The sequence below is a fragment of the Benincasa hispida genome, chromosome 12 (assembly GCF_009727055.1).
Source record: "Benincasa hispida cultivar B227 chromosome 12, ASM972705v1, whole genome shotgun sequence".
Lineage (NCBI taxonomy): Eukaryota > Viridiplantae > Streptophyta > Magnoliopsida > Cucurbitales > Cucurbitaceae > Benincasa > Benincasa hispida.
This window is the reverse complement of record NC_052360.1, coordinates 70676850-70690795: the sequence shown is the minus strand read 5'-3', so window position 1 is coordinate 70690795 and position 13946 is coordinate 70676850. Positions and strand designations below refer to the sequence as shown.

General features: G+C 39.7%; 1 protein-coding gene and 1 non-coding gene across 2 annotated transcripts; one reads left to right on the top strand and one right to left on the bottom strand.

Annotated features, from left to right (window-relative positions):
* Nucleotides 1-2294: 2294 nt before the first annotated feature.
* LOC120068719 lies at nt 2295-2395 on the bottom strand. Its single transcript, XR_005479344.1, has one exon. It is a non-coding gene; the product is annotated as a small nucleolar RNA R71 (small nucleolar RNA).
* A 956-nt stretch (nt 2396-3351) lies between these two features.
* On the top strand, nt 3352-4083 carry LOC120067619. The gene has a single exon (XM_039019164.1). The coding sequence runs from the start codon at nt 3352-3354 to the stop codon at nt 4081-4083; it is 732 nt and encodes a 243-aa protein (XP_038875092.1).
* Nucleotides 4084-13946: the final 9863 nt, after the last annotated feature.

The following is a 13946-nucleotide window of genomic DNA, read 5'->3' as shown; positions in this document are numbered from 1 at the left end:
CTTTTTCATTAACTCTTGATGATGGACCAAATTCAACAACAACTCTTGTTGACTCTTCAGTAGCTTCATTTAATATTAATTTCCCCCATGGTTTATGATCTCTTATGTGGCCTTCCTCAAAGAATGTAGCATTTTTCGATATAGACACCTTGTTTTCTTAAGGGTCATAGAACAAACCACCTCTCATTTCCTTAGGGTGACCAACAAATTGACATAACGTTGAACGAAGTCAAATTTCTTAGAATTTGTCACTAGCACATGTGCAGGAAAACCCTAGATTTTGAAGTAATGCAAACTAGTTTGCGTCCCCTTCATAAATTGAAAGGTGTTTTAGAAACACTCTTCGAGGGAACATTATTCAAGATGTGAACTGCAGTCTCTACTGTATACCCCCCAAATGAGCTAGATAATTGAGCATAGCTTATCATAGAACACCAACAAGGTTCCATTTCTCCTTTCTGATACATCATTCTATTGAGATGTATCAAGTGCTAAAAATTAGGATTAAATTCCATGTTCGATCATATAGTCTTGGAATGTTAAATCCATATACTCTCCACCCTGATCGGATAAAAGTGTTTTAATCTTTCTACCTAACAGGTTTTCAACTTCAACCTTATACTTCTTGAACTTTTCAAGGGCTTTAGACTTATATTTCATTAAGTATAAGTAACCATACCTCAAATAATCATCTATGAAAGAGATGAAGTATTCATACCCTCCTCAAGCTTTTACATTCATTGGACCATAAAAATCTGAATGTATGAGCTTTAAGGGCTCTTTGGCTCTATAATCTTTTCCACTAAAAGATATTTTAGTCATTTTTCCTTCAAGACAGAATTCACATGGAGGTAATGAACCATCTTTTAACTCGCTTAGAAGTCCATTCTTTACCAATCTCCCGGTCCTATCGAGATTTATGTGACCTAATCTCAAATACCAATGATATGTATTATTGTTACTTGGAAAAATTCTTTGCCTTTTTTTTTTTTTAGTATTAGCAGTCTTAAACATCTCATAATTCAAAGGTGCTTTTGCTTTAGTTGGTTTTAAAACATACAAGTTGTTTTCTAATTTAGCTGAACAAATAGTCACACCATTTTTCATAATGAACGTTTCACTAAAAGAAAAAAGAAATCGAACTGCTCTAATCCACTTACATTCATCTTAGATCGACGCATACCACTTACATTAAAATCCATTTTCGCATGATCCATCACTCACTACTCAACTCTTTTGTATCTTCTTGTATAAGCACAACACCTTAGTGTAAATAACACATCTCTTCAAACATTTAGGAAAACGCTACAATAGCTACTACGCAAGGTTTGCGTTAGCTTAACCTGAATCCCTGAGTTCGACCCTGGACTTACTAGGAACCTAAATTGGATTTATACTTGGGGTCTGATTTAGGAAAACTTGAATGTCAATAGTGGAGTGTCGTGCGTTCTGTTGCACATCTATAATGTTCCAACGCGTTACAAATACATAAAAGCATCAAAGCATCAACGCATCATTCATACTTAGAAATTCTTCCAATTTATTTTATACAATACACTCCTAGCTCGAATCACGATAGCAACGAACAAGTTTTTTGCGCCGTTGCCGGGGATTCAGAAACAAATCTAACCAGAAATTTTGTTTGTATCTTTTGTAGGAACACTTTAGTCGAAGGAGTATTACGAGCTAAGCCTAAGCTTGTGAATGTTTATGAGTAGGGAGAGCATTCCCGAACTTGTATACGACCCCGAGATTGAAAGGACCTTTCGACGTAGAAACCGATTTAATTGTCGTCGAAAGTTGAGGCCGTAACTTCTCAGACAACAAAATAGGCAACAAGCAATGGCGGACAACCAGGCAAATCAGAACTTAGCTCAACAACTAGTTCAAGCTGCGCAAAATCTGATCCTAATGGCGAACAATAGCACGTGTCCCATGAGGGAATTCACATCCCCTGTATTGTATGATTTCTCTCCAGGAATCATATACCCAACGCCAGATTGGATGAGATTCGAGATGAAATCTGTAATGCTTCAAATGCTCCAGACTGCTGGACAATTTGGGGGTGGTCGTGGAGAAGATCCTCACGCCCACATGAAACGTTTCCTGGAAACATGTAACTCATTTGTGATTCCTGGAATCACCCTAGAGGCGATCAGGCTATCTCTGTTCCCCTATTTTTTGCGTGATGACGCAAAACAATGGGTAAGCTCACTGAAGCCTGGTGAAATCACTACCTAGGAGAAGTTGGTGGTGAAATTTATGCAAAAATACTTCCCACCAACGCGAGGAGGCGTCGCAAGATTATGAACTTTGAGCAAGAAGAAGTTGAAACCTTAAGCGTCGCATGGGAGCGTTTTAAGGGGTTGGTAAAAAATTGCCCGAATCATGGACTACCACTAACTATCCAGATGGAGACTTTTATGGTGGATTGAATAGAGCATCGCAGATGGCAGCCGATGCAGTTGTAGCTGGTGGAATTATGGATAAATCTTACACCGAAGCTAAGGAGATATTAGACTGCATTGCTAATCACAACATGGAATGGGTGGACGATTCGTATGACGCAAGAGCTGACAGGAAGAAGAGATCTCAGAATGTTAATTCTATTGATTCCAACACAATAGCCACACTATCTGCACAAGTGGCTATGATGACCAACCTTCTGCAGAACATATCGCTAGGGAACACATCAAATCAGCAGAAGGTGAATCAGATAGAGGCATTCAGGCAGCCCATGGTTAGCTGTATGGGCTGTGGAGATTCTCATTCCTATACTGATTGCCCATAAAACTTGCAGTCAGTATGCTTCATTAAAAACAACCAATTTTCCAATACATATAATCCCGGATGAAGGAACCATCCAAATTTTTCTCGGACAGGAAACCAACAGGAGCACCACCCAGGGGCGAACCAAAAGCAAAGGCAAGGACCGTCGCCTGCATTCCAACCAATGCATCAGCCACACCAACATTCCTTTAATAGAGGAGATCAGGCATCGAGTTCAGAATCTCCGCTTGAGAACCTATTGAAGGAATACATCGCCCAGAATGACGCGTTGCTGAAAAGCTAGACGTCGTCTATCAGAAACTTGGAGATACAGATAGGGCAGATAGCGAGCGAGTTAAAGAATAGGCAGCCTGGAGTTTTGCCTAACAACATTGAAACTCCTGGGAACAATAATAGAAGGAGCAATGTCACGTGGTGACATTGCGAAGTAGAAAAGCTCTTGAAGAAAGAAGAATAAATCCAAGAAATAGTAGTCCTTCAAAAGAACACAACACACATTCAATGGCAGTAGAAGATTAAGAAGAAAGAACACCTAAAACCACAAGCCATTCAGAACCAAGCATGTCTAATGCGGGAAAACCTGCGGTGAACGCACCATTCCCTAGACGCTTGATGAAGAGGAATGATGAACAACAATTTAAGCATTTTCTTGAACTCCTAAGGCAACTGCATATCAATATTCCACTTATAGAGGCCTTGGATCAAATGCCAAAATATGTCAAATTTTTTAAGAACATTTTGACGAAGAAAAGGAGAGTCAGCGAGATGGAGGTAATTGTGCTAACGCAGGAATGCAATGCGTTAGTAAGCAACAGTCTACCCAAGAAACAGAAGGACCCTGGGAGCTTCACAGTTCCGTGCTCGATAGGAGGGTTGGATGTGGGACATGCGTTGTGCGATTTGGGAGTAAGAATTAATCTCATGCCACTCTTAATCTTTAAGAAACTGGGAATTGATGAAGCACAACCCACTTCTGTTACTCTTCAACTCGCTGACAGAACAATCAAATACCTTGAAGGAAAGATTAAAGACGTTCTGGTAAAAGTTGACAACTTCATATTCCCAGCAAATTTTATCATCTTGGACTATGAAGTAGATAGGAATGTACCAATTATCCTTGGACGCTCCTTTCTAGCTACTGGAAAAGTTTTAATAGACGTGCATAAAGGAGAATTGACTATGCGTGTAGGCAATCATGAGGTGAAGTTTAATGTGTTAAACACATTAAAATTCCCAAACAGTGAAGAATGTCAACTGAACAGTATAGAGTTGCCTGAAGAAGAAGTGACCTAAGTGTGCAAGGTCCTCGCGTTGGAGGAAAACATGAAAGATTTAGAGCCGCCAAGTCTGAGTGAGCGGCGGATGAAACCGACGTGTCCATCAATAGAGGAAACACCAGAACTCGAGTTGAAACCGTTACCTAGTCACCTGAAATATGCCTTCCTTGGAGCAAATAAAACTTTACCTGTAATTATTTTTGCGAATCTTACTGAGCCTAACGAACACTCTCTTTTGCAGATGCTGCAAAAGCACATGCGTGCAATAGGTTGGATGCTAGCGGATATCCGTGGCATCAGCCCATCTTATTGCATGCATAAAATCAGGCTGGAAGAATGAAAGTCGGGATTGATTGAGCCTCAAAGAAGGCTGAACCCCATAATGAAGGAAGTGGTCAAGAAAGAAATCCTAAAATGGTTGGACTTAGGAGTGATCTATCTTATATCTGACAGCAGCTGGGTAAGCCTAGTCCAATACATTCCCAAGAAATAGGGAACAACTGTGATAGTCAATAGCAATAATGAACTCATCCCTTCAAGGACTGTCACGGGCTGGTGCATCTGTATGGACTATAGGAAGCTCAACGCGGTAACTAAGAAAGACCACTTCCCCCTTCCTTTCATTGACCAAATGCTTGACAGACTTGCTGCCAAAGAATTTTATTGTTTCCTTGATGGATACTCTGGTTATAACTAGATTTTGATTGACCCGGATGATCAGGAAAAGACAAAATTCACCTGTCCCTTTGGAACGTTTGCGTTTAGATGCATGCCCTATGGGCTATGCAACGCACCTGGAATATTCCAAAGGTGTATGATGGCAATCTTCTCTGACTTCTTGGAAAAGATCGTTGAAGTCTTCATGGACGATTTCTCAGTCTTTGGAGACTCATTCCAATCATGCCTAGATAATTTGGAGGTTGTCCTCGCTCGATACGAGGAAACAAACCTTGTGCTGAATTGGGAAAAATGTCACTTCATGGTGATGAAAGGAATTGTTTTAGGCCATAAAGTATCTAAAGCTGGGTTGGAAGTTGATGAAGCCAAGATAGATGTCATAGCTAAACTTCCACTACCATCAAATGTTAAAGCTCTACGAAGTTTTCTAGGACATGCTGGCTTCTATCGAAGGTTCATTAGAGGATTTTATCAAATTGCACGACCTCTGAGCGCATTACTAGAAGTAAACCGACCCTACGATTTCAATGAAGACTGCTGCGATGCGTTTGAAACATTGAAATATGCGTTGACTACAGCTTCAATACTAATAGCACTGGATTGGACGCAACGTTTTATTCTCATGTGCGACGTAAGTGATGCTGCAATAGGTACCATGCTGGGGTAGAAGAAAGGAAATTTGATACATCCCATATCTTACGCGTCCAAAACACTGAATGACTCTTAGGAACATTACACAACCACGGAAAATGAAATGTTGGTTGTAGTGTTTGGCATCGAGAAGTTTAGATCTTATTTAGTTGGTGCGTCAGCCACCATCTATACGGATCACTCAGCCATAAAGTTCCTGATGAGTAAAAAGGATGCGAAACCAAGATTAATAAGATGGGTGCTGCTGTTACAGGAATTTGACATTGATATTCAGGACAGAAAGGGAATTGAGAATCAGGTGGTTGACCACCTGTCCAGGCTAGAAAATCAAGAAATGCAAGATCAAGAAAGTGAAATCCAAGACGCATTTCCTGATGAAAGCCTGTTCAGAGTTGAAGGTAGGGAACCTTGGTACGCAGACATAGTTAATTACTTAACTATCAAGCAATTCACTTCAACACTCAGCAAAAGAAACGGTTAGTACATGACAACAAATTTTACTTTTCGAATGAACCGTTTCTTTATAAACAAGACCCTGACTCCATAATGCGTCGATGTGTTCCGGAGGAAGAGACACAATGCATCTTGGCTGAGTGTCATGAATCACCTGACGGAGGGAATTTTGGTGGGCAAAGAACCGCTGCGAAGATCCTTCAAAGAGTATACTTCTACCCACCCTCTTCAACGACGCGAGGGAATATGTTCGTAAATGTGACCCCTGCCAACGCACCGGGAATATCTCATCAAGGGACACAATGCCTTTGAACAATATTCTTGAAGTTGAATTATTTAATGTTTGGGGCATTGACTTTATGGGACCTTTTCTTCTATCCTGCGGCTAACAATATATCCTGCTTGCAGTAGACTATGTATTAAAGTGGGTAGAAGCAGTAGCTTGTGCCAGAAATGATGCGTCCACTGTTTCTAAGTTTCTTACCAGGAACATCTTCACATGCTTTGGAACGCTAAGAGCTCTGATAAGTGACGAAGGTACGCATTTCATTAATCGCATCATTTCTAAATTACTTGCCAAATATAATGTTAGGCATAAAATCGTTACCGCCTACTACCCACAAACGAATGGTTAAGCTGAAGTATCCAATCGGGAAATAAAATCTATCCTGGAGAAAGTTGTCAACGCATCGCGGAAAGATTGGGCACAGAGGCTGGATGAAGTGCTTTGGGCCTACAGGACTACCTACAAGACCCCCATAGGTATGTCTCTATACTCTCTAGTATTTGGAAAAGCTTGTCACTTACCTTTAGAGTTGGAGCACAAGGCTTTTTGGGCAGTTAAGAAGCTAAATTTGAACTTGGACTCCATAGGCGATCAATGCAAACTTCAGCTCAATGAGCTTAAGGAGTGGCGATTGAACGCATACGAGAACAACAAGCTCTACAAGGAGAAGACAAAGCGTTGGCATGACCAACGCATTAGTAAGAAAGAGTTTGTTGTTGGCCAAAAAGTTTTATTATTCAATTCACGATTACGTTTGTTTCCTTGGAAATAAAATCAAGGTGGTCAGGTCCATTCATCATTAAAACAGTCTTTCCCCATGGAGCGGTAGAATTAATGTGGGAGGATGGCACAAACGCGTTCAAAGTAAATGGCCAAAGAGTGAAGCCATACTTTGAAGATGGCATAGAACGTAAAAAGTCATCTCTCGCACTACGCGAAGCCAGCTGAGGCCCTCGTCGAAGCATCCCTGCGTTCGCATCGACATATATTTCAGGGACGCTTCCTCTTTCCTTCTTCTTTTTGCATTATGTATTTTACCGATGCGTTTGAGTTAGTTAGTTTGTTTATATGCGTTTTAAGATTTATTGTTCATTGTTATTTCCTTCATAGTTAGAGATTTACTTTTTTTTTTTTTTAAAAAAAAAAGTTGTGTATAATCGGGATGGGAATAATGGACGCGTTAGACTTAAGTCTAACGGATGGCCCAAGTCGAAAGGATGCATCTTGAAAATGCAAAGCACTCGAGTACTTGGAAGCCCGAGACACGTCCCTTCGGCTTCACATTAATTACGGACGTCAGGCGCCGCCTGACGTCACCCCACTCTTTCTCCCCAGCCTATATAAGACGAAACCCTTCGTTTTCCTTTTTTTCTTCCATTACCTTCGAGCTTTTGTGAAAGAAAAAGAAAAAAAAAGCCCTATCCCTCTTATTTCCCTTATCGCCATTCGCTCAAGCATCTCTCCGGCCACTCTTCAACCACGATGTCGTCAGCGTCTGATAGTCAGAATCAATCCATGAGTTTTGGGGACATCTCACCGGTAAGTTCTTTCTCTTCCTCGTCTGTTTCAACTTCGCCTCCCCCAAGCCCTCGAAAAACCTCAAAAACCTTTGTCCCAACCAAACCTCTCCATGGCGGGGCATCCTCCATCTCCCAGGGACCGTCTCGGTCGAAGCCCACTAAAACATCCATAAAACCTCCTTCTAAGACCACCCAATAGCCCAAAATCACCCAACCAAAACCCAAAACCCCTGCAAAACCTAGGCAGCGCCCTTCTTCATCTACGATTGCCAATAAGCCATATACCAAACCCGCCCCCCCACCATTGATTCCAAACATCACACCGGTGGGTGCGACGCATGACCCCATCCTAACCTACCTCCATAATGCCCCATCACCAGCCATGAGTCCACCTCCTCCACTTTCAATCCAACCCTTGGCCACCATCTACCTAGTTGAAGCATACACGTCCAGCCAACCACCGTGTTCACCCATCATCATCTCATCCGTTGGGTCGCCTCATACCCCATCAGGCACCCCACCATTTACTCCACCTAGGCCCAGCTCTGACAGTTCTGCATCAGAGCTAACCTTGAAGAATTGGTAGAATTGGCTCGACGAGACGAGCAAGAAGTGTTTGGAGCTTTCTTGGCAAGCCTTAATCAAGGCCAAGAAGAAGAGCAAGTGATGCATTTCGACCCACCTAACGCATCACTTGACCTAGACAAAGCGGAGTGCTACACAATGATGCTCGAAGCAGAATTAGAAGAAGAAGAAGAAGAAAAAGAAGAAGAAGAAAGGGGATTTGGCCTAGACGCGGCTCAATCACGCCAAACTGACGCGAATGAAGGGCTTTCAAAAGCAAAGAGAGTGATAAGAAAGAGAAAATTAATCTTGGAGGAAGAAGATGAGCAGTTAGTATCCGGTTCTGAGGATGCAGCACGTGGGAGCTGCTCAAGGCACAACTCGTTAGAAAAGGAATTGGAAGATTATCAGCCTGCAAGGCAGGGGCGAAGGAAGTCAGCTCTCCAATGGGAATTGGAGAACGAATTAAGAGAGCTAGCGTTAGAAGCCAAGGAACATGTGGCGGGCAAGCGTAAGGTAACCGACGCGTTACCCAAAAAGACCACGGGAAGGAAGCGCCAGTTCAATGATATTCTTGTAGAGAAAGGCTTCTTTCCCGAATGCCACCCATTGCCAGCATACATAACTGAAACCATAGACGCAATGGGTTGGGGTCAGTTCTACACACAAGAAATTGGCCCAACCTTGTTCGCCAATTCTACAGCAGTGAGTTTGACATGGATAAGAATACAACATTTGTTGATACGGTATTGATGCGTTTCTTATCCTAGTGAAGTGAATTTGGCCCAACCTTGTCTGCCAATTCTACAGCAGTGAGTTCGACATGGATAAGAATACAACATAAGATCAATGAAGTGTTCAACATCAGGAGTAATCCGAACGCAGAAGGAAACCGCATCTTGGAACAACCAACACCGAGCCAACTTGAAGATGCATTAAGAGTGGTAGCCAAGCCTGAAAGCAAATGGCAAAAGTCTAGAAATGGAACAAAGATGCTAGCGTCCAGAAACCTAAACCTAGACATGAATCTATGGTATTATCTGATCAAGAAAAGCATCATGCCTACAACGCATGATGAAACATTGTTGAAAGAACGTGTCTTGGCTACCTACTGTATCATGCAGTGCATCCCTTTAGATGTTGGAAGAATAATAAGGGATCAGATCAAGGCCATCAAAACCAAACCAAGAGGATAACTGTATTTTCCATGGCTGATCTGTGCATTGTGTGAATGCGGGGCATCCCTCTGGGGGATGATCATGAAGAGATCGACGGTCTGATGGACATCAAGCTAATCAGGCATTTATTTCGCGGTTCGCCGCATCAGCCTGCCTTGCCTCCTAAAGAAGTGGCAACCAGACCTCGATCATCTAAACGTGCCCCCAAAAGAAGACGCATCCAGATAGTTGAACACAACGATGAAGCTTCAGAGCATGAAGATTACGAAGCAGAGCTTGAACTTACGGATGAAGAAGCACAGCCAAGCCTAGACCTAACTCTCCAAAACTCACCAATGGCCCCGCGAGAAGGGAGTCTTAATCCAACGCACCAAGAGCCTACTTACATAGATCAAGACATCCTTTGTTCCCTTCCTTTGCCCTCACCAATTCCAATTCCCAATTTTGTGCCTCTTCCAACCATTTTTGAACCAACTAGGTTAGGATCGAGCAACACAGGAAATTTTGAAGACCTAGTTGGAAGAAGTGAAGAGCCAGCACCACCTCAACGCAACATTGACCTTGAAGAGTTGTAAACTTTCATCAGTGATCAACTCAGACCATTGGCCGCGTCCATCGAAGGTCTTCAGCAAAAAAACAGGGTTCTAAGAGATTATTTAAGGCACCAAACAAGAAGGATGCAAAACCAATTTGTTTATACAATGCAGTACATTAATCAGGTCTTGGTTGGAATGTTTGCCCTGCCTCAACTACTTGCTCATCTTAGAAACCCTTTGCGCTTTATGGATGAGGACCTTGCAGAAGAACGCAGGGATGGCGTGCCAGCACAATGAAGTTTTGGGGTGTTGGTTATTTTATATTTTGATTTATTTGATGATCTTTTGTATTTGTTTGACTTGTTTGTTTATTTCATGTTATTCTATGAAAATGAATGAAAAATTTCTATCATTTTTTGTCCTTGTGTTTGATCTTAGCATACTTTTTTGTTCTTTAGCTATTTTCTAGTCTTGTGCTTTATCTGACCTCAATGATATAAACTATATGAAATATATAAGTATAGAGTAGGTGTTAGGAAAATCAACAAAGCCTGAACTTCTCTAAAAAGACTACATGTTTTCTTTCTAACGCATGCAAGCTTTAATTCAAAACTCCTTTCGGAACTCTCAAAGCATTTTCGAAATTTTGTTTCTCTTTTAACAATGTGGATTTAGCTCATCTCTAAATTTGGGGATGAGGGAAATCCGGTTAAGACGCATTAACTGAATACATCAAAAAGAAAGAGAACAAAATAGAAAAATGTTAAACGCAACTCCTCTGTCATTACTCTAAAAGAAAAACCTCAAAGTGACAAGAGTTAAAAAGTTGGAACAGGTACTTAACCGTAGTTGGATGCTCGCATGACACTCGTGGAGGCAAGCCAAAACGAAGTTAAGTCTCCTAGACCAATGCATCCCATAAAACTCCTCTATCTAGTTTAAGAAAGTTGTATCTTGAAACGCATGAGTATTAGATAAGAGTTTAGTTGTGAAGGGTTCTCACTCATAGTTGGATGCTCGCATGACACCCGTGGGTGCAAGCCAAAACGAAAGTGGGATGCCTGGAACAATGCATGGGTAATTGAATTCATATTTTTTCTTTTTATCTGACATCTATCTTAAAAAGAGCATCTAACGCATTACTGGTTTAGAAAAAATGGGAATGTTTTGAGAAACGAAAGGAGTTGTTGATAAAAGGCTTGCTGCACTTGAAACTAAACATTATTCCTTTTAGAAAAGAGTCAATCTGCATTATATTTTCCAAACTCTTATCTCAAGTTTATAATTGAATATGATGAGAGGTGAACTCTGCACACTAAAGACAAGGGAGATAACAAAGAATTATTTATGGAATGCTTGAGGACAAGCATTATTCAAATTCGTGTACATTCATCTTAGATCGACGCATACCACTTACATTAAATCTATTTTCGCATGATCAATCACTCACTACTCAACTCTTTTGTATCTTCTTGCATAAGCACAACACCTTAGTGTAAATAACACATCTCTTCATACATTTAGAAAAACCCTACAATAGCTACTACGCAAGGTCTGCGTTAGCTTAACCTGAATCCCTGAGCTCGACCCTGGACTTACCAGGAACCTAAATTGGATTTATACTTTGGTCTGATTTAGGAAAACTTGAACGTCAATAGTGGATTGTTGTGCGTTATGTTACCAATGCGTTACAAATACATAAACGCATCAAAGCATCAACACATCATTCATACTTAGAAATTCTTCCAATTTATTTTATACAATACACTCCTAGCTCGAATCACGATAGCAATGAATAGTTTATCCGATTAATCTCAAATCGTTGGAGCCCATGATCTGTAGGTCCGTGAGGTCCCCCCACTAGCTCGTAAATGGTTCAAATTTAGAGTAGCTTGAGAAATTAATTTGAAACATTCAAATTAAACGGAATAGGAGAATATATATTTAAAAATGATTTAAATATATGAAGATGATTATTGTGCAAAAATTAATTTAATATTTGATATTAAATTAATTAATATTTTAAATTAATTTTTGAAATTTTTTTTTCAATTTTATAAATCGAAATGGTTTTGAAATCAAATTTTGATTTAAAAAGAAAATTGAGAAACTTTTTTTTGCATGCTTAAAATAGAAAATGTTGATTTTCCATTATCATCTTCTTCATGCTCACACAAAGCCCATTTTTTTCTCTTCATTAATACTTCAAGCATGAGCTGCAGGCCATGCAATTCACTTCTTTGTTTGTTCATTTGCAATAAATAAAGAAGTTTGGAGTGATTTGAAGGGATGCTAATACAGAAATTTTGAGAGAATTTCAGTGAGAAGAAAGTGTTCTTCAAAGTGAGTTGATGTGAGTTCTTCACTGTTCTTCATCGATTCAAGCTATTCTTGAGTCTCACAACTCAGTCTAAAGCTCTAAGAGGATAGTGGAGAAGATCTTAAGGTGGTTCACGGTGATCTTTGGTGAAGACTGCTGCTATACAATCAAGTTCTTGGAGAGTTCTTCAAAGGTATGATCTTAAAACCCTCTTTTTAGAAGAGCATGCTTTAGTTTCTGTCAAAATTAGTGAATTTGAATGCTTATGGATCCTTGATACTTCTGCTGCATGTTATCTAACTCTTACATCTATCTAAGTCTATGCCTATTATAACTCTTATAATAAGGTATTTACTCTAATGTTCCAGGTGAATTAAACCATTTAATTAACCTAGTGACATTGCATGCCAACAAGACTAAAGTTAATTCAACTCAAGCTTCGGGCCAGTTCCTAGGTAGAAGGTGTTCTGTAAACCATCATCTTAAGTACCCCCAACCAAGATAAAACTTCACCGATAGAGTTTGCTCGTTAGCGCTTTAGTTTTCAATAAGGACATTGAGGCTAGACTAAGAGTCTCGTTAGGGTGGCTGCTCGTTTAGTATTGCTTTGACTTCACCGTCTGTGTCTTGCTGGCACGGGAGCTACCACAACTAAAAGAAAATGAATGAAGAAGGCATTAGCATTAGAAAGACTACAAAGGCATTCCAGGCCGACTACAAGACTAGAACCTAAAAGTGCTGTTTGTCTTATTAATCATATTTTAAATCTATCAAAAGGAATAGGACTTAATTCTAATCTTACTAGAATTAAAGTGATCTAAGGTCTAAATTAATTTTAAATATTTTAAAATTAATTCCAATTCGCTAAGATCCGAATGTTTTCATGCAACTATTTATTATTAGGTTGACGGTTACTAAAAATTAATTTTATAACTATTACAAAATTAATTATTAGCCTTATAATCATGCTTTCTATGGTTTAATTAATTAACAATCAAATTCTAATTAATAAGAAAACTACATTATGTGCATTCCATAACTTTAATATAACAATTATATTAAACTATGGATGTGTCATGCTCAATGTAAATTGATTGTCAACTTTATTAATGTAACACTTATATTAAACAATTCATGAAAATCAACCATGCATACACAAAATATAAATAAATATAACTCTTTATATTTACCTAAATATTGCCATGCATCATCCTTTTCCAATTTCATATATTTAACATATCAAAATATATTAAATAGCTCATGAAATTATATATATAACATGCATTAATATCATACATTTAACGCTTATAATATATTAAAATGTATGAACATGCTTAACTTATAGTGAGATTTATCTAAATGACATCCATGAATCATTTAAAGAGCAAATGAACCGATAATTTGGCCCATAGGATAAAATAAAGCAATAAATTACAATAATTTTGGAAATCTTGTCCTAAAACTACTTCTGTCGCTCTAGAACTAGAATCAGACCAACTCAAACTGACCCGGACCGCTTCAAACCGGACCTGAAAACCATGAACCAAGCCAACCCAATACAAAAGCAGACCAAACCACATTGAACCGACTGTATTAGGTTGGACCACCCTAAATCGCACACAACGCAAACCCTAGCATCGAATGTGTCGTAGCGTTGTAATGCTGCGACACCAGAACACAATTCTGGGCAGTT